Source organism: Pelodiscus sinensis, chromosome 16, assembly GCF_052426305.1.
Source record: "Pelodiscus sinensis isolate ZL-2025 chromosome 16, ASM5242630v1, whole genome shotgun sequence".
NCBI lineage: Eukaryota > Metazoa > Chordata > Testudines > Trionychidae > Pelodiscus > Pelodiscus sinensis.
This window is the reverse complement of record NC_143067.1, coordinates 17,140,962-17,168,207: the sequence shown is the minus strand read 5'-3', so window position 1 is coordinate 17,168,207 and position 27,246 is coordinate 17,140,962. Positions and strand designations below refer to the sequence as shown.

The following is a 27,246-nucleotide window of genomic DNA, read 5'->3' as shown; positions in this document are numbered from 1 at the left end:
ATTTACTGACATTTTGGAGCTATCCCCCTGCAACCTCTTTTGCCTCCGTCTTTGACACCCCCATGGCTCATCTAAAATCCCACTGGGAAAATCCCTCACCCACTGTGCTGATCACCTTCACTGCTCCCTCCAGGGCCCAATCCTGCTCCCACTGATGTCAGTAGCAAAATCCCTGCTAACTTCAGTGCTTCAAGCGCTGGACTGGTTCCCTCCTGCCTTCTGGATCAAGCTCTCCTCAGTTTCAAGGTGCTGCACAACTCCCATCATGATCCCCCCGCATACCCCTCTCACCTGGTCCTCCTCTTTCCTTCTTCCCTGCCTGTCTCCGCAGCACTTCCCACACGGTCACCTTTGCCCCAGACACCCTTCCCATTCCAGTGTGGCCTTTCCACAACTGCTCCTTCTTTACCTCTTCCTTGAAATCCCATTTCTTTCTCAAAGCCTAACAGCCTTCGTCTGTCCCCCCATTCCTCAAAGGCCGGGGGGTGAGGTAATGTCTTTTACTGGATCAACTTCTCTTAGTAAACTTCTATAAAAAGATATCACCTCCCCTGCCTTGTTGACATTGTTTAGATGTAAACTCACTGGGTAGGGAATTGTGTCTCCTTCACTTTCTGTACAGTGCAGTGCACAGATCAACATTCAGTTAATTTCAAGGGTGATGTGCGTGTGTGGTGCTCAGTACCTTCCATGACACACTAGGCCCCTTCAAAGATCGGACCTCGAAGGGATGTCCATGGTTAGCCCTTTCCTATTCCTGTGGGTTGCTGCTTCACAGCCTGAGTGCCTTACCCCATGTCTTGGCATGATGCTGCGTCTGGAGGATTATACTGAGCCAGGATGATGGCAAGACCTCTCTGTGAGAGCAGGGAGCCATCCCCTTAGGCTACAGCATTAGCCCTTTCTCACACTAATGTAATGAAAGATCTTCATACACACAGGCTCTGTCCACACCAGCTGCTTTGGGGATATTTTCCACCTCTGCGCTCCCTCCCCTTCCCAGCCGTGGTAACACTGATGGAAATGTGAAGACAAACAGTGCACAGGAACGTTACCATGTTGTCAGCAAGTCCGGCGCGGACGCCCTCTAAACGGCTGGTAAAAATGCATGTATTCTCTCTACAACACTGCAACAGTGGGAGTTTTCTCAACCCCCTTGCCCCAAACAACCCAGCACTGCAAGGCTAGTCGAGTAGACAAGACCCTACAACAGTGTTTCTTAAACTGTGTTCCGTGGCGCACCAGTGTGCCGCGAGGCAGTCAGAAGTGTGCCGCGGAGAACAACAGAGTTCAAAATGGCCACCCTTAAAGGGGCAGGCGACCTTTTTTTCCCTCAATAACTTTCCCCTCCGACCCTCTCCCCTTTTTTTCTCCTCAACAAAAAATCATTGGTGTTCCTCATTAAAAAAAAAAATTATTGTTTGGTGTTCCTCGGTCTTAAAAAGTTTAAGAAACACTGCCCTAAGACATACAGCCATCCACCAGGTCTGAACTGAGCTACTTCTCCATGACATACTCAGGCCTCTCCCATTTGAGCCAAATAAGAACTCTGGTGTGGGGTAATAATAGGCCTGCAATAATTTCTGAGACCATTCATGTGCATTGGGCCAGTATATTATAATAAGTATGGTAAGATCACGCGCTTCATTAGAAATCATTGCTACATCATTATCATGGTCATATTTCTTTGCCTCTTAAAAAGGTAACCCCAACTGTACTGCAAAATGTCACCTTATTTCAGTGTTATGTCTTGTGTACAGGGATGGCTGGCAAAAAATATGAAGCCTGGGAGGACTGTGCTGTATGTATTAATACACGCACTTCTACTAGATGAATATCACAGCCAGCGGCGGATATAGGGCAGGGCGAGCAGGGTGGCTGCCCCAGGCCCTGTGCACGTGCGAAATTGTGCTGCCCCGGGCCCCGCGCTTCAATAGGCCCCATGCCCTGGGCCCCGCAAAACTCTCATCCATCCCTGATCACAGTGCTCCCTGTAAGCTGTGTGCGTGTGAAGCCTCTCAGGAGAGATTCAAATAGTGCCTCGCTGATTAGCAGAGCACCTATAGCTAGGTTTATGTTTCTACTGGTGGTGCACATTCCCACATGCTTTGGTGCATATAAATTATTCTGCATGTGGATGGAAAAATCTGCATATGGCTGGAAAAGTTTAGAGGGAACAATGATCACAGCAGAAGTCCTGTGAAGAGCTAACTGTCCCACTCCACTGCATGGTGTTATTGACGGCTAATGCTCTGGAGAGATCCTTTACTTACACGATCCCATTGCCACATCTGGTGCACTCAGGGAGCATCTGCAATCCAGACATGGCACCACCGAGTTTTGATACTGGAGATTTGATGTTTCTTGGGCCAGTCAGCCGGTCGAGTTTTTCACCTGCCCAGGGTTTTGAAAAGACACGGATTAAAAATTGACCTCTCCTTTAGAAAACAGATGGGATGATTCAGTTTGGAAAAACATGATCAACAGGCCTCTCTTCTTTGCTAGTAAAAACATAAGAAAGAAACTGGTGGGAACAGTCAGACTTTAGGAAGGTCAGCATTTAAGTTCATGCTCAATACTGACAGGCCTCACATAAATCCACTGTGACCTGTGGTAGCGTGTGTGTGTGTGTGTGTGTGTGTGTGTGTGTGTGTGTGAGCGTGAAAGGATGCAAAGTACCCCTTTCCAAAATGTTAACTGCTAAATGGGGTACCTCCATACCTCCCCCTTATACCCCTCTGGGTGGTCCTCTCTGCACCCTCTCCCCAGAAGGCACCAGTTATCCCTACCAGCAGAGCTGGTAACTAACGACTCAGAATGGTAACAATGAAATGGCTGTATTATAACCATTGATTAACACATCACTGTCTAAACATACACCAATTATTGAAACAGACACCACTGATCTAAAAAGACCAAGGACCGAATTTGTTTGCGAGATTTTGTTGGGAACGAAAAGACGAAGATGGGGAGAAAGCAGCGCACTGATGAAATCATAGACGAACAGAAGAGAGAGCATGAGTTCTATCTGAGTCAGATTAGATGCATTACTTTTTATATATATAAAGATATAGACCAGTCAAATAGAAAAAGATTAAAACCTTTTGGAGCATGGGGGAAGGGGGGAAGAAACCAAACAAAAACACAGTTAAGTGCATTTTTCTTCTTGGAGGATGTGTTTGTTTAACTACATCTGTCGTGAGTCAAGAAGGCTTTTGTGAGCCTAAAACAAAAGTAAAACAGCATGTTAGAAGCTGACTTTTTTCTTGGCATTGAGTTCTGTTTTATATCGGACATCAGCCAAACTAAAAGGAAGCAATGAATGCTTTATGCATAGTAACTGGCCCTAAATCTCATATATGAACTTATGTGTGTGTATATATTACACATAAACATATATCTACTAAATATTTGAGAGCGCTTTTCTGTGAGCGAGCGAGCGAGCAAGTCTGTCTGTCCATCTCTCTGTTTGTTCAAGAACTCCTCCTAAATGGTAAGAGCTAGGACCACAACATTCGGTATGCATATTCCTCTTATCATAACTTAAAGCAAGGTAAGGATGTGTGTGGGGGGAGGGCTGCAAGCTACCCACCCCCAATGCCTATGAGGACACATAAAACCATACAGAAAAGAGACAGAAAACCAGGCAGGTGAAAGGGGCTGGCTGGGGGCATGACTCTCCCATCCAGGACTGCCCCAATCCTGACCCCCCCCCCCCCCCGGCACTCTTTGGGGAAGGGGGGGGAGAGGGACTGAAGCCCACTCCCTAATTTGTACACGTACATTGCTGGCTGTTCCCCTTTGTTAGGGAGCGAGGGGAAAGTGCTCAATTTGTTCCATTCCTCACTCTGGCTGGGGAGCGCCGGGAGCAGATGAACCTGGACCTGCCCCAGTCAGGGGACATGCATCCCACTCACGACTGGGCTCGCTGGAGCTGCAGCAGCCATGAAGAGGCACTTTTCACTTGGCCCCAAGCTGCTGTCATGAGAGAAGACTGGGGTTGTGCTCTCTCCCCAGGGCAGCCTGCATACTGAACCTCTCATCCCCAGCCCCACCCCAGAGCAATGATTTAAATGAAGAAAACCAAAAATTAATTTAGGACCTGAGCAATGCTGGGTAAATCTTCTAATACACACACACACACACACACACACACACACTGTTTATATATAATGTATACATTCGTTCACACATACATGCACACATTGCCAAAAGCTATAAAACTTAACTATGTATACAAGTATGAAGTTTTCCAGAATCCCCTGTCACCCAGCAGATCACAGCTGCAATTTTGAATATGGTCATCTAAGACCCATTCAAGAAAGAACTTTAAGCACGTACTTAATTTTAGACACATGGTTAAATTCCATCCATCTCTATGAGACTTTAGAACATATTTATGGGCCAGACTGAAGAGGAGTAAGGACTCACCACAGAACTACTTTGGAAGCTTTAATAGCTTTGATTCTGCCCTAAAATGCCAGCTACAGCTTAAAAAAAAAATCTGTGTATCTAAAAGTTAAATCTTAATCAACCAGGATATTGTTCTTCTGAACTGTTTATTGAACTTGTTCCTATTGTTAGAAGCAGTTACACAACACACTTCTGACTTGCATTACTCAGGGCTTCGCTTTCATTTTGTTTAGAATTCATTTTCCTAAATGATCTCGGGATGACAAAAGCACCTCCTCTTCCCTGTTAGAATAAGGATGTAACAGGTAAGATAATCTGCTTTACTTTCAACACAGAAGGACAGATCAGCCCATTCCAGCCCCTATGACAGCATGACTGTACTTTCATCCTTGTAGAAACGGTTTTCCTTTAATACAGAGGAGGGCACTCAATTATAGAAGTGAGAGGTGAGCAAAGGGTCTAAAAACAGCCTCCCACCCACAATCAGATTGCGTTCTTTTGGGACGGGCCTTTAACTAGACTCAAGCACAGCTCGTTTGCTGAGACCTTCTGTTAACTGGCTCAGCAGGAACCAACCAACAAGGCCAGACCTCACAGCACTGGGAGATGCTGTATTTGAGCTATTCATATATGTGTTTGCCATCGTTTGAAATATCACCTTCAGGGATGGTGAGAGACTTCGTTGGGCCCTGGGCACTCTATGTGTGGGGGGGGGGGGGGGGCGTGGCTTCGGGCCCCCAGAAGGGGCGTGGCCTCAGGTGGAAGGGACGGGACTAGGGTTAACTTCCCCCAACCAGCCTTCAGCTCTGCCTGGACCATCCCATGTGGGGCTCTGGCGTTGATTTAAAGGGCCAGGGGCTCCAGCTATTGCTGCCACTGCAGTAGCAGCCTGGAACCACAGGCTGTTTTAAATTGTCGGCCCCCAGGACAACTACCCCCTTTGCCCGCATCCCTTCCACCTTCGGCGGCCCTGATCACCTCCCTACACCTGAACCTGCTCTGTTTCTAAGCTTGGGAACTTGGATAAATTAGAGAGAGAGAGAGATTGGCAGGATCTTCAGAACTCTCATCGGCATGCTGGGTCCTTTCCCTCTTTCTGCAGGCATAGAGCCCCATGATAATTTATGTTCCTTAGCCAGGCAGCTACTAACTTTATGTAAACATTCTTGTCTGTGCCTTGTGGTTAGAGGGCTCATCTTTCATGGTTGAGGGGCACCCACTAAGGCAACTGTTATGTTTCTTTACAAATCTTGTCAGATTCCCAGCAGGAAACACTTCTTATTAGAGGCACAGTGTGAGGCCCATCATCATAAAGGAAAAATACTGCTTCTGTCAGGAGAATTTTCCATATACCCCAGCCCTTCATGTCAAATACCAGGTTCCAGGAGATGACGAAAATCCTGCCTTTAAAGGGACACTGCATACTAGTCTTGGACCTAAAATGTATCTTTCTGCTTTTTTAAAATTTATTTTTAAAAAGGGGGAAAAAAAGAAGGTCAGACGAATGAATTAAAAACAATTGCGCTGATTTAAAAATATATCAGTGAAACGAAATCTCTTAATCGGAATCTCTAGAACTGAGAGTCCCCAATACAATAACATTTCCCTGGTGCATCAGAACCCAGAAGTGAAATAATTCACCCCAAAGTGAAAGAGATTAGTTTATGGCCAATGTCCAAGCTGAGTGAAATGCAGAAGAGGCTTAAATTAAAGAAAACTAAATTCAGACTTTCAAATGTTTAATTTTTAATTACCTGTGAGTGTTATGCTGACAGAGTCTGTTCGAAGAGACATTCTTATAAGGTGCCATAGGACCTCTGGTTGTTCTTGCAGATTCAGACTAACACGGCTACCCCTCTGATACTCGTGCGAAGAGAGTATTTCATTTTTAATCCTTTACAAAATGAACCTCTATAATGGAACAATCAATGCTCCTGGACCGATTCTGTGGCTGCAAAACTTGTCTTGGATTCACCAGCATCATGTAAAAATCACTAGGGGTATGTCTACACTACCACCCTAGTTCGAACTAGGGTGGTAATGTAGGCAACCGGAGTTGCAAATGAAGCCCGGGATTTGAATTTCCCGGGCTTCATTTGCATAAAGCCGGGCGCCGCCATTTTTAAATGTCCGCTAGTGCGGACAACGGCACGGACTAGGTAGTTCGGACTAGGCTTCACGAGGAGTAATGGTAGATTGGACTAGGAAGCCTAGTCCGAAATACCTAGTCCGTGCCGCGTGTAGCCGCGCGGCACGGAGTCCGCACTAGCGGACATTTAAAAATGGCGGCGCCTGGCTTTATGCAAATGAAGCCCGGGAAATTCAAATCCCGGGCTTCATTTGCAACTCCGGTTGCCTACATTACCACCCTAGTTTGAACTAGGGTGGTAGTGTAGACATACCCTAGTAGAACAGAAGTGGGCTGTGCCCACGAAAGCTCAGGAGATTATCTACATGTTTTGTTAGTCTATAAAGTGCTACCAGACCATTTGTTGTTTTTCAAGTTTATCCTGTACAGACTAACTCAGCTACTCTCTGAAGCTAGCAGACCAGAACCAGGCATAAAGTAAGAGAAAGGAAAGGACAGTGTTGACCTAAAGCAGGAGTGGACAATAATTTTTCATGGGGGCCACTCCAAGATTTTGGTGAGCGGTCACAGACTGCACTTTCCTATGTAGGGGTACAGGCTTTGGGACAAAGGTTGAGTGCAGAAGGAAGCTTGGGATAGGGGGCTGGGGTGCAGGAGAGAGTGTGGTGTCTGAGGGGGAGTTTGGGTGAAAGGGTTGTCACCCAGGTCGGGAGACTGGGGTGCAGAAGAGGATTCTGAGCTTGGGGCTGGGTGTAGGGGGGGGGGGTGCAGGGTATGGGCCAATGGGATCTGTGATAATTGTCCTGAGCGTGGGGGTAGGCTTGGTGGAGGCCTAGAATCAAGATTTGAATTCTCCAGCTTGCTGACCTGTTGGTTATATCTGCCATCAGGTTTGTAACTCTAGGCTCTTGTCCTGCCATGTCACCGATAGGTTGGCATTGTGATAAGCCCTACAAGGAAGGGGAGGGGGAAATTCCTTAAAAAAAACCCATCTTTTAAAATTGTGTGGCACTTTTAAGTTACTCTATTAAAATCTTGTGTAGGCAAGGCTCCAGAATACTACAGGTTGGACCTCCCTGGTTTAGCACCCTCGAGTCCCAGATGAGGGATTTAGCAGGACCAGGGGAGGTAATTTTGGAAACCTGCCACCGGCCCCCTGACCCAGCCACTGGCCTACTAGCTGGCTCCCTACCTCCTGCTGGCCTCTCTGCACTGGTGACCCCTCCTGGGCAGTCATTATTGCTGTGGCTTGGGACCTGCCAGGCAGCCCCATGCTGGAGCTCTGGGACTTGCTAGGCAGCTATGTACACCACCCTAGAGCTCTGGGACCTGCAGGACAGTTGCATGCACCACCCTGGAGCTCCAGGACCTGCAAGACAGCCCCCATGTTGCCCTGGAGCTCTGGGACCTGCAGGACAGCCATACACATGCCACAGCTCCCTGTCCCATTTTGCTGCTGCAGCTCCCGGTCCCGCTGGAAAAGCCACACGCCGGGTCAGACAACATCACTGGGCAGCCCCACTGCCAAGTGCTGGGTGAACCGCTGGCAACTTGCTGTGGGCTGCCCACTGCCCTGCTGACTCTGCAGGGATCCTTGCCGCTGGCCTTCCACCGGGACTATCTGGTCCTGCAACATCCGTGCTGGACCATGGATGTTGCTAGACCAGAGAATCCTGGTTAAGAGAGTTTCAACCTGTAGTTACTTCCCATAGGAGAGACTGGAGGAAGGGGAGGAGATAACCGTCATTTACAAGCTTCAACTCCATCACTTTCTCCTTGCTGCCTCCTAATAATGAGCTTCTTGGGTACGTACAATTGTGCACTATCAAAAGATCTAAAGGCACAATTGGATTCTGCTGTGACTCCCAGCTAATCATGCATTCGCTCTGCCAGCCTGGAATGGAATAAAACTTCCATGCCTAGAAGAACCCTGGCTAATCTCACATGTCACGCTCTTCCAAAAGTAGGTTATTATCCCTCCCCCTTGGCAATGTAGTCTAGAAAATACAAACATCTGCTAAGATGGAAAGCTGATTTTCCCCAAAAATCCTAGCTTACTCTCAGGCCTCCTGCACTCACTCAGGTCTGGCCTTTGGCATCTGTAACATTCATGACCACATATTCTTCAATGTCTCGGAGGATCCCCGGTCACACTGTGGGCGCGGGGGAGCAGTGCCACCAAAAGTCCCACAAGCTCCCCATGGCTCAGAGAAATGGACACAGTGGAAAATGCTTTGCAATGGTGGGGTGCAGAAAACTGTTCTGTTCCAACTAGCCATGGCCGCAATATGGCAGGCAGAGAGACTGCCAGCCAACCACCAAAAGCACACGCTATCGTAGCACTCTTCTCACACTCTCAAATGGCTTTGCAAACATTTGGGGCTGAATCCTGCTCCCACGAAGACCAGTGGAAGTCTCACTGGTTACAAGATATTGCTCGTCATGCACTAAGTCTTGCAAGAGCCTGGGGTGGTGGGAAAAGATCATCTCCAGTAATTTTACGCATAGGGAAGCTGCAGCGCCACAAGCAGTGTTACCAATTCTGGCAATTTTATCACAAGCTTTGTAATAGTTGTTTTTCCTTAATGTCCGAGCTCCTCAAGTGATGTGGGGATACAAGTTTTATTGCCTTTTTTTTAAAGTGCATTTCTAGCAATCCTGATTGCAGAGACAAACTTGAAAATTTGAATCCTAAAGGCCCCAAACTCAAAAAGAGAACAAAACATAAGGGCTTTTGTGCAAAAGCATCCATGCCAATCTAGACGCTCTTTTCTGCAAATGCTTTTACGGAAAAACATTTCCGTTAAAAGCATTTGCGGAAAATCACGTCAGTCTAGACGTAGCCTTACTGTTTAAAACCTTGCAGTTTCAGACAATCTCATAATTTTTGCAGTATGGGCCATGATTTTTGTATGGTTGGCCTGGCTGCTGATGGGAGGGGGGGGGCCCGAAGGGGGAGGTGCCCTGAAGCCCGGTGGTTCCAGCTGCCACTACCTCAGAAGCATCAGCGGTTGGAGCCTCAAGTCCTTTAAATCACAGAGGCTAGCCCAGACCCACCCCTTCTGCCTGAGGCCATGCCCCTTCCATGGGTCCCAGAGCCAGCTCCCCCCAGGACCCGGGGAAGTCTTTTGTCAGGCCTGATGGTTAGAGTTGATAAAATTCAACTAGATTACTTGCTTTGTTATGTTCTATAGGAAGCTGGTTGCAGAACTGTGAGTAGAACTGAGACCTCCTGACTCCCATTCCTGGGCTTGTTCATATAAATGCCATTTATTTAAACTGAAAAGATGGGTGAGGTCAGGGCCGGCTTTTTGGAAGTGCGGGGCCCAATCTGAACAATTTCAACGGGGCCACACAGCAATTTTGGTTGAGCAAAAAAAACCCCACACATACACACACACACACACACACACTCATGCAGCACAGGAAAATCCTGTGCTAAACTCACATCTCCTGTGGCGCAGACAGCCGACGCACTCCTCCTCTGGGGCCAGCAGATTTTTATAATTTTCGGTGGTGCCCCATTAGCCACACCCCCTGACTCCGTTAACCACACCCCCGACCCCCATTAGCCACACCCCCTGACCCCCATTAACTATGCCCCAACCCCCATTAGCCACACCCCCTGACCCCATTAACCAGGCCTCTGGAGGTAACACCCTCGGGGCAAGATGGACACATGACCAGAAGTAAAAGGTGTCATGTCACCCCTCTCGAAGGACTTTTCCCACCATCCTCCTACCAACAGGGATTAGTTTGGCCCCCACCAAACCCCCCTCATGCAACTATCCTGCAATTGCATTAACCCAATGTGTGTGACATTAACTCGGGGGCAGGATGTGTTCCCTCTAAGGCTATGTCTACACTCGCGGCTTCTTGCGCAAGTACAGACGGTCTTGTGCAAGAACTCACAGAGCAGCCACACTGCCCGCCTGCTCTTGCGCAAGGAAATTTACTGTATGGCGTAGTAAGAGAGGGTGTCTTGCGCAAGAGCTACGCTCTTTTCTAACAGGTGTAAGCTTTCTTGCACAAGAGGGCAGTGTGGATGCTCGGCAGGGATTTCTTGCGCAAGAAACCCCTATGGCTAAAATGGCCATTTGCGCTTTCTTGCTCAAGAGAGCGTCCACACTGCCATGGATGCTCTTGTGCAAAAGCACAGTTCGCACATGGCAGTGTGGACGTGCTCTTGCGCAAGACTTCTTGCACAAGAACCCTTGCACAAGATGTTCTTGCACAAGAAGCCACCAGTGTAGACATAGCCTAAGAGTTTCCTCCCATGAGCAGAATGGATTTTGTGTTGTGCATCTGTACTGAGTTCATGTGGCTTGTTTGGATGTGCCATTGTGGCACCCAAGTTATTAATAAATATTTTATAAACCTTTACATTCTCTCTGCTGCCATATCTCCTCCCCTTGCTCCATCAGCTCCCCTGGTGCCTGCTGCCCCCCAACTCCTCACCCTCCTCTGCTGTCCTCACTCCTGCCCTTCTCACTCCCCTCAGCCCTCCTGGGACCTGCCCTCCTCCACCAGCCCTTCTCTCCCCATTGTGCCCACTCCTCCAGTAGCCCCACTCTGATCATGTGAGCTACCCCTCCCTCATCCCTTCTAACACCTCCCTCTACATGCCTGCCCTGCTTTTCTACTCTGGAACTGGTCCCTCCTCTGCAGGTGTCTGCCCTTCTGCTTTACCCCAGAATCCCCTGGCACCTGCACTTTTCCTTAACCCTGCACCCTCCTGATGCCTGTCCCTGCCCCCTTTGCCCTCTTTTTCCCTGATGCCCACCCCCTCACCACTCTCTGCCCCGTTCCCCTCCTGCCCTTCTGTGCCCTCACACATTACTTGCTCCATCCCCACCTTTCTCATGCCCACCCCTTCTTTCAAGCCTTCTTCCAGCACCTCCCCACCCCTCTCTAGCCCCCAATGCCCTTCCCCTCTCCTCTCCTCTCCTCTCCTAGCATCACCGTGTCCCCCCTCCCACTGACACCTCCCCTCCTGCCCTTTTCCTCATTGTCTGCACTTGGCCCCCTGGCATTTATCTTTCTCCTCCACCCTGTCTCTTGCTGCCTTCCTCTTTCTTCCCCCTCCCCTTCTGCATAATCCCCTTCCTCTCCCACCTCTCCCCTCCCCCTCCGCACAAGCCCCTTTCTCTCCCACCCCCTCCCTCTAGTTTTCTCCCTCCCCTACCTTCTGCCTTCCACTTTGTGGTGCCAGAGTCTGCGCTCGGGACCCAGACTCCAAACCCGGAGCTACTAGGCCACGTGGTGCTAAGGAGTTTTAAAGTCCCAGGTCGTGATGTCACGTCACGCCTGGGCATCCTCCCCGCCCACTTGTGAACGCCGTGCATGGCAGCAGCCGCCAGCGAGGGGGAGCCACACTGAAAGCTGCACACGGCAGGGACAGGATGGGGCTAAGGGGGATGCTTTGGGGGCAGGGTGGGAGGACGCATGAGGGGGCCATCAGGTGGGGGCTGGAGACCGCTCCAGGCAGAGCCAGGGGAGAGACCCAGCTCCAAGTATTGCTGGGTTCTGAATATTAACTCGCCGCCTATGGCGCCCGGCACACTTCCGGGTTTAGGGTGGGGGCTCCTTTAGGCACGGGGCCTCATTCAGGGGAATCGGGCGAATAAGCCTAAGGCCGGCCCTGGGTGAGGTCATTATAAGATTAACTCCTGTTGCTGAGAGAGACAAGCTTTTCAGCTTACACAGAGCTCTTCTTTAGGGCTTCAGCAACGTGACTACAATAACACTGCCTACATTTATTTAAACAGGCAACCGATATTCTATTAATTATGCCCCCATCATTTCTAAAATATTACATCTGGACGGATGCATCTAGGAAAATAGCCGCAGCATGCATCCAACCGGTAAACTGGGACACTTTTCACAGCACGCCCGAGTTTGGATGCAGCGAGCGCACACATGGCTAAGCAGGACTGTGCGGATCAGATACTCGGGTTTGAAACCTGGCCTCTGAGGGTCTGTCTATACTACAGAGAAGAATGAAGCTGCTGCTGTTGATCTTCCAAGGTTTGACTTAGCGGGTCTAGTGAAGACACGCTAACTCAAACTGAGTGGAGCACCTCGGTCCAGGCCTGTGGAATGATTCAGTAGAGAACTGCACAGAGGCAGTCAGCCAGGTCTTCCTCTCAAGGGATATCATGGCTGAGCCCAGAAAGTGGCATCTAATCCTTCCACGGGCAAGCAGCTAATGTCTGCACATCTTTGCAATAACAGGGAGCAGAGATTTGCCAGGGACCAGGTAGCGCCTTTGCACACTGTCACCAGCATCCACATAAACAATGAAAGGAGATGAAGGCTGCTAAGGCGGTTGCGGCTGGTAGGACCAGAGTGCCAGGAGCATGTGTGAACAAGCTTTCTGCAAGGGCAGTGCAGAGAAGGCTGCTAATCCTGTTTGATCGCTTAGGGAAGTGAGAGAGTCAAAATCCAGCCTTTGAAGTATCCCAGGACTGAACCAAAGACACTCCTGCCCAGTCACACACCACATGCTTTACGTAGACGTCTACAGGTCTGCCACAAGCACTAATCTCTTTCAAGTGGTCCAGACACTCTGAATGGGGCCGCATGAAAGCAAGGCTGTGGTATTGTTCTGAAGTCCAGTACATTTCTTTCCACATACTTAAAACCAGTGTCACAGCCATACCAACTGAGGGGCAGATTGCAGCTGTCGCAGCCCATGTATGCAACGTGAAGGAGGCAAGATGTGAACAAACTGGAAAAAGTCCAGAGATGAGCAACAAAAAGGATTAAAGTTTTAAGCACATGGCCTATGAGAGAAGATTGAAAAAAACAGGGTTTGTTTAATTTGGAGAAGACAAGACCGAGAGGGGAACAAAATGATTGTTTTCAAGCATATAAAAGGTTGTTTTAAGCAGTGTTTCCACTAATTTCTCCCACACGTGTGTGGAATTAATTTTGTTATGTGCACCAATAGGGAGGTGATGCGCACATAGTATTCACGTGATGGGGCTGGGGTTGGGGCTGAGGGGCTCACAGTGTCAGAGGGGGCTAAGGGACAGGACAGAGGTTTGAAAAGAGGGGGTGAAGGCTCCAACTGGGGGTATACGCTCATGAGTGGGGGCAGGGAGGATGGTTTGGGGTGCAGGCTGCTCCTGGGCTATGGTGTGCAGAGAGGATTCCCCTCAGCTCTCTCTCCCTGCAGCAGCCCATGAGATGCAAGGGTGGGGGGGAGGGCACCTCTCTTCACAGTGGCAGCTTTGGGCTGGGTTCAGGGCACCCATCCCCTGGCTGCAGCAGGTCTAGGCAGGGTGGGTGACAGGGAACTTCGGTTTCAAGTAGGAGGGAGAAAGAATTGTTCTTATCCTCTGAGGAGAGGAGAAGCAGCAATGGGCTTAAATTGCAGCAAGGGAGGTTTAGGCTGGACATTAGGAAAAACTTCCTGTTAGGGTGGTCATACACTGGAATCAATTGCCTAGGCAAACTGTGGAACCTCCATCACCGGAGATTTTTAAGAACAGGTTAAGACAAACACCTGTCAGGGTGGGTCTAGACAATACTTAGTCCTGCTAAGAGTGCAGGAGACTGGGCTAGATAACCTTTTGAGATCCCTGGCAGTCCTATGATTCCATGACCGTAAGCCTCTACCATAGCTTGAGGGAGCAGTCTGGTGGTGTTAGCCCCCTGACAGAGCGAGGAAGGATGAAGAGAAGTCCAGTGGTTCTGAGTGATGAGTTCAAATCTCTGTATAACCAGAGGCAAGTCACTTAACTTCTCTGAGCCTCACTTCCCCATCTGTAAAATATGAACAATGGCATTTGCCTGGTGCTATGAGGCCAAATATACTAAATATTGTGAGGTATGCAGATACTGCAGCTGCAGGCAGCGGACCCAGCTTTTTCCATAGATGGGCAGAGAGTGGCAGGGTCACAGATTCATATCCACTCATCAGACTAGCTGGGTACAGATGCAGGGGGCTGTGTGACTAAATTCTGCTGTGGTTCAGGGGGTGGCACTGCTTCTTTTTCAGCAGAAATTAACCCAGCTATTCCTGTTGCACTGTCCCACTACCTGCTCAGTGTTGTAAAGCCAGGATCGGACCTGCTCTGAGGAGTGAGCACCAAACGGCTCTGTGGGGAGCAGTTCCCATCGTGGCAAAGCACAGATACACCAAGTTTGGAAGGGCTTTTAAAGAGCATCTTTGGATCATAAAACCAAATCGTTCTCCTGTTACACCAGCGCAACCCCACTGAAGTCAACAAGATTGCTCCAGCTTAGCTGTAAAGATCATCTGACCCATTGTGAAAGTATTGAAACATGTAGGTTTTCCCTCTTGTAGGGCATATTATATTCACAGAGAACAAACTGACTTAGAGGGCCATAAGAATTAGGAGGCTTGGGGGACTCTTTGGAAAACTTTGTTCGTGTAAACAATCTGAGATGCTGAGTTCCTTACCATTCTCTCCAGCTTCTAACATGCCCTGCAAATAGCGGAACGATCCAGATTGCTTAGGCTCTGAAACTGGCTTTTCATAATCCTGGAGCATCTTGTACACATCTGACTCCATGTCAATTCCATTTCTGCTCCTCGGGAGAGATTTTAAAGGGTCGGCACTATTTAAAAACAAAGCAAAGCAATGTCAGATGGGAAAGCAGCCATTGCTTTCAGGGGAGGAACAAGATCACCAGGTAATTAGGGATGGGTGAACTCCATGGGGTCTGAAGTTTTGTGAGCAGCCCCAAATGTTTTGTGCTTCCTCCAACAAGTCTGCATCTGATTAAATCTTTTCACTCATAAATTATATCCATGTTTATTTTCACAGATTTAACCAAGCGCTCCATTCCCATGTTTTCTGCCTACAGCAAAGCGTGCTCGAGGGAAACAAACATGCAAACCATGAAAGACAAATTAGCATGTTCCTTGCTCTTCTATTACACAAATAACTAAGGCTTGACCAGTTACCATGAGTCTTCAAAAAGGGCAGCTGCCTAAAAGCTTTATAAATTACTGTGCCACACATGGAATGTACTGAAAACATTCACTGAATTAATGACTCAGTGCTATGGAAACTACCCATCCATTGTTACATGACCTGACATCTGGGGGATTTTTTGGTTGTTGCCAGCCACAGTCTCAATGGATATGATGTTATCTCCAGTGAACGCACCTTTCTAATCCAGTTTCCTTCTGGGTAACTCTGCATTGAAATGACCCAGGGTATTTGTCCCAGACAGTCCAAGTTTAAAAATAATAATAAAAATACCGGACTTACAAAAATGACCACTGAACAAGTTAATAAAACACCATGTTCTTTCATGTCACATTGTCCATTTAGACTGTACAATCTTTGGAGCAAGGAGTTGTCCATGTTCAAAGCATCTAGAACAATATTGGGTGCAATTGGAACAAACAATATATTGTAATGAAGGCCTTGAGTCACAGATCCGTCCTAATAGGACATGCTTATGTTCCATTGATTTCAAAGAGACTTTAGCAAATGTGCACATTTTTGAGCAGAGAAGGTCTTAAGCATATGTTTAAATGTGTTTGTTGAACCGGGGCCTGAATAGCATAATACAGCACCTGAGGGTAGAGACTTTGTCTTACTCATCTGTAAAGTGAATGTACATCAATGTCTTTATAAAAACAGTAGGAATAGCCAGAGCTTTAAATCTCTGTCAGACAGCGTAACACATTTTATTCATCATCTGAGTCTCTGTCTCTAGCAGCTCTGCACTCGTGCCAGTTCATAAATCATACAAAATTCACTTTCGACGATGCAAAGTTGCATTTTCTGGAAGTAATCTGGCTCTCCGACTCCGGCCATGCCCACCTTCTGTTTGGAATGCACATTAGCTGGTGGGCAGCTTTGGAACTCAGTGCTAAACCTGCAAGCTCAGACAAGCAGGACTTGATTTTCTAGCATTCTAATGCACCGTTAGCGATCTCTTTGTCAAGTCAGCAGTGCAGTACTGCAGGTATGGTTTGGTCACCAAGGGTGGAGATGTCATTATATTGGAACAAGATCTACAACTAATCAGGGATGGGTGTACCTTGTACTCCATGGTGTTTGAGGTTATGCAAGCTGCCCTGGGTATTCTATGTGTTGTCACCAAACACGCCTGCATTTGATTAAACCTTTTCATCCATACATTACATTCTAGTTTATTTTCACAGATGTCCAATTAAATCCCCTTTCCTCCCCCTTTCCCCAATGTTTTTCTGCCTATAGGGAAGCCTGTTCTAGCAAAACAAGCATGCAAGCCATGAAGCAATCTATGCACAGTTCTCTGAAGGTTGTGATGCCCATGAAATCTTTATTCAGAGAGCTGAGCTGTTGCTGCTGAGAATCGTGGAGTGCACATGGGCCTGCAAATTGTTGAAGCATCCACCACTAGCGATGTGAACCTGACTCTGGATTCTGTGCCGGTTGTTCTAGCATCCTTTCTGCATGTCTGAAATTCCCTGCCTATCATGCTATGGTACTGTCATCCACCAAGTCACATGTTTTGAACGAAGGGATGGACCTGTGTTCTATCCAATCCAGGCAGGTCATACACTTGGAAAAGACTAAGTTCATGACCCAATTTTGAACCTATGAACATGTTCAAAATCAAGCACAGATGCATTCAGTCATCGCTAAAACTAATCCCCCTGTTTTTAACCAAGGTACACAAAGCCAAATTCTGCTCTCAGTGATTCCTGTGCAACCTCAGCAACATCAACTTCATTAATGTTGACGAGGCTGTATGAATATAACAGAGGGTAGACTCTGGCCCATCATATTCCCCCACATGTGAATTAATACAGAAACACAGAATTTCACAAGCTGAAAAAGTTTCTTCCCAGCCTGGAATTAATATGGGCATTTTTCCTTGTTCAGAAATAACGTGTGACATAAATTACCCACAGCCTCAAAAAGCGAAGGTATTCCAGTCCGCAAGCTGGGCTGCATCACAGTTTCAGATATTCATGTGAGCTGTGTGTGGCTAGAAAAGTGTTTTCTTTTCTATATACTCTAATATAGCTTAGCCTGCCAAACACAGCTGCATTGACCTAGATTTATAGATGTCTGAATTTATTGGGCTTAGACTTGTATTAAAACCATAATCTCAAAATCTGCTCCGACCACTGGAAGACCAGTCACGGTACAGCAGCAATCATAATATCTATGAGGAAAAACCTTTGGTTTGTGTGTCCCCTGGACATTCACTCCCTTAAAAGAAGATACTGACGTTTATGACAAAGTCAGGACCTTTAACACAGTTCCACATCGGGCTCTCATCTGGTGATTGTGACGTGTTCCATTAGCAGAAAAAGGATCTGGATCATACTCAGTAGTGATATAAATGATGGGGTAAGTTATGCAGTAGGAGTCAGTCAGGAAAGGCTACGCATGGCTGTAATGGACAAACTAGAGTAAAATGTACTAGTTTGGCGTTAAGAGGACACTGGGGGGATGCACCCCCTGCTTGCTGTGCTCGCCAAGTTCCCGCTCATGGGGGGTAGGCAACCCTGGCTCTCCCCCACTCCCAGCCACCAGAGAGGGCTGAGCTGTGGTCACATCAGCCTGGGTCCCTTCTCCCTCTGCCAGCCTGGGCCCGTTCTCCCCGCTGCCTCACCAGCCCTTCTCACGCCCTTTCCCTGCCCCCTGCGCCAGCTCAGGTCCCTTCTCCCCCCTGCCAGCACAGATCCCTTCTTCCTCTCCCCTATGCCAGTCTGGATCCCTTCTCCCTCCTCCCCCACCAGTTTGGGGCCCTTTTCCCCTGCCCCAGCCAGCCCGGTTCCTTTCTCCCTCCTGCTTCCCCATAAGCCAGGGTCCCTTCTCCCTGCCACCACCAGCCTGGGCCCCTTCTCTCTCCTCCCCAGCCCTGGCCCTTTCTCTCCCCCCAACTCTAACCCCCGCCTCCCAGCTGTAGTGCATGCCAGACCTGGCTCTAACCCCCTTGGCTGGGGAGGTGCAGGGGTGCCCGCCCGCACCGTGTGGGGTGCAGTGAGGCGCAGGTAGTGCCATGTGCATGTGGTGCTCCAGAGCACTGCAGCCTGCTGAGGTGGGGAAAGCAGCAGTGCAGGGGGCCGCTGTCCCGACCTCCCCCCCGTTCAGTCCTGCCTGTGCTGCTAACCGCTGAAGGGAAGGAACAGACAGGTCGGTGCAGCGATGCACCCGGGTGCCTTGGGGGTACTCTGGCAGTCCAGTAAGTGCAGCTACTGAGGAGGGGGTGAGTCTCTGCAGGGGCTGCCAGACTCCAGGCGGTTGGGCAAGGTGCTCTGGCTCCCCAAGAGCCTGGTGGCAGGGGAGCCCCGAAGAGCCCACTGCTGGCACATAAGCCAGTCTGGGAGCCCTGTTCCTAGCATCTGTCACCAGCCTGCTGCCCTGAGCACCATTCTCCGCCCGCCCAGGCTGTCACGGCTGCAACGAGGAGTAATGTTAGTTCGAACCAAGGGGTTTGATTCAAACTAACACGTCCCGGAGCGCACTTCCTGGTTCGAATCAGCTGTTGAGCAGAATAACGTGCAGGCAAGATTATGCTAATGAAGTGCGGGATATTTAAATCCCCGCTTCATTAGCAATTTCGGTCGGCTATATTTGCATCCCTAACTTGAAGTAGAGAGCAAGTGTAGACGTACCCGAAGAGAGTAACTGTACACAATGTGCTATCAAATGTACCAAAAAAAACCCTTAAATTGAGAAAATAATTTTACTGTCAATGTCTGTGGATTATACTTGAGGGTATGTCTAAACTGCCACCCTAGTTCGAACTAGGGTGGGTAATGTAGGCATTCGAAGTTGCAAATGAAGCCCGGGATTTAAATATTCCGGGTTTCATTTGCATCTTTCTGAACGCCGCCATTTTTAAATCCCCGTTAGTGCGGACTCTGTGCCCGTGGCTACATGCAGCATGGAGTAGGTAGTTCGAATTAGGCTCTCTAATTCGAACTACCAGTACACCTCGTTCCACGAGGAGTAACGGTAGTTCGAATTAAAGAGCCTAATTTGAACTACCTACTCCGTGCCGCATGTAGCCGCGGGCACGGAGTCCGCACTAATGGGGATTTAAAAATGGCGGCGCCCGGAAAGACGCAAATGAAGCCCGAGATATTTAAATCCCGGGCTTCATTTGCAACTTCGAATGCCTACATTACCCACCCTAGTTCGAACTAGGGTGGCAGTGTAGACATACCCTAAGTTAGCTGTTACTTGAAAGTATAATAGATATAGACTAAAATGTGTTTTTTCCAAGTAGGAAACTTCCTTTTAAGTTGAACAGTCAGAATGTTCAAACATACAGATTATTGACCAGTCTTTGTGAATACGGAGAAAGATGCAAGTACCATTTCAACCTTACTTATAGACCATCACTGGTCTGCTTGTGTTGTAGTTCAGTTATGGGATGGTGCCAATCAGTCGTATTTCCAAAATATTAACCTGTTATGTCAACATAAACTTTACTGCATGAATAGGACTTTCCCTGTAGCAAAGCTGTTTGGTTGGGCTAAGCACATTCGGTGCGGTCCCTGATGGGGCTCCTAAACACAACGACAATATACATAATAATATCTAGCTACCTTGGCATAATATGCTTATGTGTTGTACTGAGTGCAATAAGCGGAAAACCACCATCAATAGCACATGGCATATAGCTACATAAAACAAACAAACCCTGACTGTTGTTCCCGTAGGGCATTTTGATTAGACACTTGAACCTTCAGCTCCGAACACCCAGGTTTTGCATTTTATGCACATAAAAGTAGGATGGCTGCTATCTTTGCTGACACATTCAAAATGAGACCAGGAACCTCCCGAGCTAAAAGCTCTGCAGCTTGTGATGAACAGCCAATGCTCCCTACCTGTGCTAAACCAGATTTCTATTCTCTGCAGACAAGGTGCAGAGGAGGGACCTGCGATGTGCTCTATGTCCCACCCAAAGCATAATAATACATAGTAACTGCTATTTTAAAATATCAAATTTCATCATTTACTGTTAGCAACATAATCATACGATCAGAACTTTTCTCCCACCTGTGTGGTGAAGCAATATGGAGCCCACTCATCTGTCCTGGCAAACTGGATTCGACATTGTTATTTGTATAGAGCCGTGTTGGATGATTGTATTGTAAGTTCAACATCTGTTTGTTGTCAGTTGGGCTCCCGCTAGGAGCATAGGACATGGGTTTTTGACCCTGACTGGGCCCATTATCCTAAAAGAGAGAAGAAACAGAAAAAAAGTGAGATACATGGCTCCCAGGTCAGTATAGCCACTCTAGCTGCTCTACAGTCTACAATAGCATTTCATTTGTTGCGTGTAAATAAGTAGAGGAACTAAGAGAAAAAAATTCACCAGGAAAAAGGAAATTTACATTTGACCCATAATTAGATCTTGTCGAATCTATGCAGCTTTCATTGGTCTGTAATTAAATAAGTTTGGCTGTTTCTCAATATTCAGCCATTGCTAATTATTCTACATTTCTTCATTTTCTACATAGGATCAATATTGATCAGTCCTGTGAAGGAAGAAAAAGGGGCATGATTCACATTTCAATTACACCATTTCATAATGGAGTTGTGCATCGTTCTGGAGTACATTGGATTCATGCTGATGGAAACAAGATCAGATCAGGGCTGTGTTACACGGGAGCCCAAATAAATAGAGCACTGCAAACAATATTCCCTTAAGACTTTCCAACCATGAGTGGAGTAAGTTTTGACTTATGCACCGACAGTGAGGTCATGTGTGCTGGTTTGGATGTGCACCACCGTGGCACCCAATTTATTAACACACACATGTTCCCTGTTGCCAGAGCAGAAACCCTCTCCCTCCCCCGCCATGTGGCATGTTCTGTACCCGGCTGCTGGAGCAGACATACCCCTTCACCATGGAGCTGCGGCAGCCCCCCACCCCAGTGGCTCCCTCACCATGCTGTCTCGTTGGCCCCGCCTGCCGGAGGAGCTGCCTGCCACACAAGTGTTGCTGTGCGGCTCTCCAGAGGAGGTGGGCAGAGCAAGAATTTTTTGTGCATTGTTACGCAGAACCATGCAAATCTGCAGATGTCTGCTTTATATTCATGGGTATCTGGATGTGGATGCGGGTATCTGCGGATCATTTTTGAAGATGCAGATATGGATGAGGATACCAATTTTGTATCTGTGTGGGGCTCTACAAATAAATTGCCAGATCCTGTCACCCTTTTTTCACCCTAAATAACATCTCACTCCACAAACAGTTGAATTCATTTCAATGGGACTGTTCTTGAAGTAAGGTGTTACTTGAAGTGACTAAGGGGATCGGAATTTATCTCAAACTAATAACTTGGTATCTATATTTATAGTTTTTGTTGACTTTCTAGTGCCTGAGGGAACATTAACATTTTGTAGGGCCAAACTGATGAAGGCTCTGGTCTTTTTGTTGTATTTCCACCTAATAGGAATGGAAGCATTGTAAAAAAGACTAGTTTCCATGTTATTTCAGTGACATGAAATATTAACAACAGTTCTAAACGCTGCTGAGAAATATTCGATCCTGCGAACACCAGTAGGTACAAATCGCATCAAAAGTAACATTTATTGCAAGGGGTGCTCCCTACCAACCAAGCTGTACCCATCTTTAATCTCGTTTTTGATATTCTGCTTGGCAGGTTGCCACTAGAAAGAAGAACCGGAGAATATTGACAATGAAATACATATTCCATATCCAATGAGCAAGAGCAGTGTAAAGCAGCTGAAACTTAAAGGGCAAATACTCTTCCACTTCCCATGTGTTTGTTAGTGCCATTCATGCTAGTCAGGTTTGTGTCTGTATTAGTATATTAAAATTTCGATTGGTCAGCTAATTGAGTAGTCGCTGGAATTTCCATGAACTACTCGATTAGGTGATAAGGGGGAGATGAGGCACTCGCTATCCTGGTGCGGCTCTGCCTTTTAAATGTAGTAAGAGCCGCCCGTGGAGCCCCTGCTACATTTCAAAGGCAGAAGCGCAGCAGTCGGAACCCGGCACGAAAGGAGACTGCTTCAGTCCCTGCTTGCCTTGTTTTCCCACTATGTCTCTGCATCCCCTGCCCTCCCATGGAGATGGTGCTGGGGGGAATTGGCTTTTAAGCCGGCTCCCCCCAGCTCCGGCTCCTGTTCCACCTCCTTGCTGCCTCTCTTTGATAGAGGCAGCAAGGGGGAGAAGTGACTAGTTGACTAGTCGCTTACGTCCCTAGTCTGTATTGATGGAAGAATAGACATTCACATGAGAGTCATTTTAATTTTAATGTATTCTGGTCTGAGTCCTAGAGCTACGCTGATTTACACCAGTTGAGAATCTAGCTCAGTTTTTCAATATTCTTGTATATTTAAGGCTTGTGAAAAGCTAGAGAAAAACCACAATGTGACCAAGTAATGGAGTGCACAGTTTGGGCTCCATTAACAGGTTTACTTTTGACTGAAATCATCCAATAAACACTAATTGGAAACACAAGTTTATCACTGGCACATAGACTGAAATAATTTTATGTCCACGTATAGTAAAAATGAACTGGTAAGAAAAAATAAAAATAGACCCAGCCAGCAACAGGATTTTTAGCCTTCCATCCTGAAATTCTTCCTCAGGCAAAACTCTTAACAATATCAGCGGGACTTTTACCTGAGAAAAAGGACTTCAAGATTGGGGAGCAGGGCCTGATCCTGCAACCACCTACGCAGGTGAGTAACTATGAATGTGAACAGTCCCACTGGATTCGGTGAGACTACGTATACGCTTGAAGGTTGGACCTCTATGGTCCAGCACCTTGGGACCTGATTGGTCCCAAATGAGGGAGTGTGCTGGACCAGAGGACATCAATGCTGGCCCCCCTGCCACTGGCCCAGCTGGGCTCCTGGCCACTGGCTCCGATGCCACCGGCCTGACAGGGTTGTTGGCTCCACTGCCACTGCCCCAACAAGCCTCTCAGCTCTGGAAGAGATGCCAGCATCAATGGCACTGGTCTGGCCAGGCTGTCAGCTGCTGACCCTACTGCTGCTGCCCTGGCAGTGCTCCTGACCCTGCTACCAGTGACCCAGCAGGACTCCCAGACACCAGACCTCTTGTCACCAGACTCCTGGTCACAGGGGCTCTCTAGCCCTGGGATGTTGCTGGACCAGAGAATCCTGGTTTAGAGAGGTTTAACCTGTAGTTGCAAAACTAGGGCATTCTTTGTAATGCTATTTCAGAGACACGTGGGAAATATTTGCATCCAACAGATTAGATCAAATTATCTGTTAAAATATTACTCTGCTGGGAAGAATATTTTGATTTTTTCACCCAAATGCTGTTTTTGAAAAAAAAAACCATGAGGCGACTGTTCCCAATTCCCAGATTTATAGTATTATTTTAAGGGAAATAAAGCAAATACTTTCTACCATCCCCCAAAGGGGAAAAGGAAGGCCATAAATGTCTGAGGAAAAGCAATACTGTAAATTGGCCAGATGGTAAATCATTTTTAGTAAAAAGCCATCAGTTATTTGAAAGCCAGTCCTGTAAATGTCTATGTCAAATGGGTCTGAAATTGCATTTCGCTCCAAGGAAATTCAATGGGAGCATTTCCTCAGTCAGCTGAAGAGTGAAGAAACCACAGAGGAAGAGAGAGAGGCTAGTCTAGGTTATGACTGAGGTTTGACACTTTGTTTTACATACTTGGGCCACTTAGAACTAACTGTGGGCCATACTCTCCCTTGATAGATGCACGTGCAGCTCCCAGAGCAGCCAATGGGAACACAACATGTATGGGGAGAATTTGGCTTTAAATGTTTTGGGCTACATGTTTCCCTCTACCACGGAGTAGCATGTTATCTGAGAGCACTATCCCTGTGGCATGCTCTCACTCTATCCCCGCCCCACATATAGGTCTGTGGCGCCCAGGCACCAGGAATATTCCTGGCTTGGGGCCCAGCTCCAGCGAAGTTCAGGGCCAGGTTTCTCCTCTGGCTCCTCCCCCCGCCCCCAGCCCTCCTTTGTCACATCTCCCGGCTCTGCTTGTCATTCCTGGGGTGAACAAAAAGGGCCCGGAGCCCTGTCACCACCACTGGCAGTGCAGCAGGGCTAAAATGGCTTCTTGCCTGCTCAAGCCATGGAGCTGATGGCACATCCCTGCTTTCAGCTCCAGAGTGTGTGTGTACGTGCTGCCCCCACTCCGAGCGCCTCTGCCGCCAATGGGAGCTGTGGGGGTGGTGTCAACAGGCAGCAGCACATGGAGACCCCTCCTGCCTAGGAGTTGATGCTAGAGGGGTGTGTCCCAAATAAGCACCACCTTACCCCAAACTCCCTCACAGAGCCTGTATCCCTCACCCTCTCCTGCACGCCCACCCCCAGCCAAGAGCCTGCACCCAAAACCTAACCCCCCTCCCAAAGCTTGACCTCTTGCCCCTTCTGCACCCAAGAGTCTACCTCAGCCCTCTCCGGGTATGTCTACACTACCCCGCTAGTTCGAACTAGCGGGGTAATGTAGGCATACCACACTTGCAAATGAAGCCCAGGATTTGAATTTCCCGGGCTTCATTTGCATAAACCGGGCGCCGCCATTTTTAAATCCCGGCTAGTTCGAACCCCGTGCCGCGCGGCTACACGCGGCACGGAGTAGTTAGTTCGGATTAGGCTTCCTAATCCGAACTAGCTGTACTCCTCATTCCACGACTCATTCCACGAGGAGTACGGCTAGTTCGGATTAGAAGCCTAATCCGAACTAGCTACTCCGTGCCGCGTGTAGCCGCGCGGCACGGGGTTCGAACTAGCCGGGATTTAAAAATGGCGCCCGGTTTATGCAAATGAAGCCCGAGAAATTCAAATCCCGGGCTTCATTTGCAAGTGCGGTATGCCTACATTACCCTCCTAGTTCGAATTAGGAGGGTAGTGTAGACATACCCTCCCAGATTCAAACATCCTCCCAGAGCATGCGTCCTGCACCCCCTCCTGTACTCTCTCCTCTGCCCCAGTCCAGAGCCTGGACCCCAGACCGTTTCCTCACCCAAACTCCCTCTCAGAGCCTTAGGCAGGGAAGGGATGTGGACTCTGGGCACCACCACAATTTTTTCAAACCAGCCACCCGTAGGTACACAGTGAATAGTTAGCGCTCTGCAGATTGGGATGGGATGTACTGGAGGCAGTAACCAGGCTAGACTGCAAACTCACCCAACTTTGTGAGTGCTCAAAAGTCAATCTACCTGGGGGGTTAATTCTTTTGCAAGCAGCATTATCTTCTTCCAACCACATTAACGCTGTTCCACTGGGTGTGGGTACTCAGTGAGGGGCCCTTTGGTGGCACAGGTCCAGGTGGCACCCAAAGAGGAGCTGGGGAAGGATCTACACTCTGTGCAGGTTTGGGATCCCTCTCCTTGGTTGGAAGATGAAAAGGAAAAGGTTTGCTGGGTAGACTCCACAGGATTTCTAGCATTCGTTTCTCCCCTTCCCCTCCGCCCATCGTGTCCTTTTTTTCCATACAAGGGATGATTGGGGCCTTTTCCATGAAGGTAACATAGGCTTCTCATCCGTTCTGGAATAAAACACACTTTAATGTGGGCTTAGAAAGCATGATCTCTTGGGACTCCTTTAATCTGAGGCAGTTTGTAAACTGTCAGGCATTCATTTTTGTTCAACGAAACAATGCAAATCAACAGCAAATGTGTCTTAAAAAGCTTAAAAATTTCGCTTTGACCCTCTCTGAAGTGCATAAAATCTCAGTGTTAGACACAGATATTTTTGGTCTTGTGGTGACCTCCCCATCTACGCCTGCTTAGACAGTGCAGCCTTGGGGACATGTCTGCATGGAGCGCTCTCGGATTGGCAAATGCTTGGGAGGTCATTTGGCAGGCAATGATGCCCGCTGCAGAGCACAATTGAAAAGGGTCACCATAAGTGGGAGATGCAGGTCTGTAATGGCTCCATGTTGCTCCCTTCCAGACCTACGCTGCACCTCAATGGGCACCATTTCATCTCAGGTCAGTTCCAGACAGGAAGAAGCCAAACACCAGCTGGTTTTTTTGAGCTTCTTGAAACCAAAGCTGCCTAAAGACCCAATCCTGCTCTAAGTCTTTAGTAGCAGCTTTGGGCCAGTCACACAGTGAAAGAACAATATCAGGTGCCTAGTAAGTAAACAGTTAACTGGAGACCTTAGTCCTCCTTTTCCCTCCCAAAGATCTCAGGGCCAGATTCTCAAGTATTCAGCACCCACAAATGGGGCCAGACTTCCAGCAGAGTGAGGAACCCTATAGCTCCCATCACGGTATTTCTGGCCTGATTTGAAGAATGGCTGAGTACCCATATGTTGAGCTCCTGAATATTTGGACACTTAGTCCGGCGCTAAAATGGAAACTGACCCTTTTGAAAAACCTGTCCCGAGGGGTTCAGGAGAGAGGCTATAAGAGGTTGCTAGGGGGAATGCCTGTGAGAAAGCAGGGCTCTGTGCCCAGGTGCTGAGGTCTGGCTGAATCCCCTGCTGAGGAAAACTTTTGTTTTTTCTCCGGATGCCTTTGCTTTGTTTGCATTCCTAGTTATAAAGATCGGCTCCTTCGGAAAAACCCTTGCAGACTGCTGTTATCTCATTTCCTGCTGACTCACCCCAGTAGCTCATGGGGCCGTCTCCTGTAATGCTCTCTCCAGATTCTTATCTTCTCAAAGGAGATTCAGCTCCTGGACTGCACATTCACTGCAGTATCAAATCTAGCCTCTTTGTTCTCCTTCTGCCATGCCACTTTCCTGCAGTCACGAACAAGGAGCCTTTTGTAACACATGTAGCCCTGGCAATGTGAGAGATGGGC

At 48.1% G+C, this 27,246-nt stretch overlaps 1 protein-coding gene across 1 annotated transcript in view; it reads right to left on the bottom strand.

Moving 5' to 3' along the window:
* Positions 1–27,246, bottom strand: part of PDLIM4 (PDZ and LIM domain 4) — a 125,776-nt gene that overhangs the window by 3,765 nt on the left and 94,765 nt on the right. The window contains exons 4-6 of the mRNA XM_075900355.2: positions 20,500–20,678; positions 14,934–15,091; positions 2,274–2,394 (exon numbers count right to left, since the gene is read on the bottom strand). Of these exons, the coding sequence (XP_075756470.1) occupies positions 2,274–2,394; positions 14,934–15,091; positions 20,500–20,678 (458 nt within the window). The remainder of the gene's footprint in view (positions 1–2,273; positions 2,395–14,933; positions 15,092–20,499; positions 20,679–27,246) is intronic.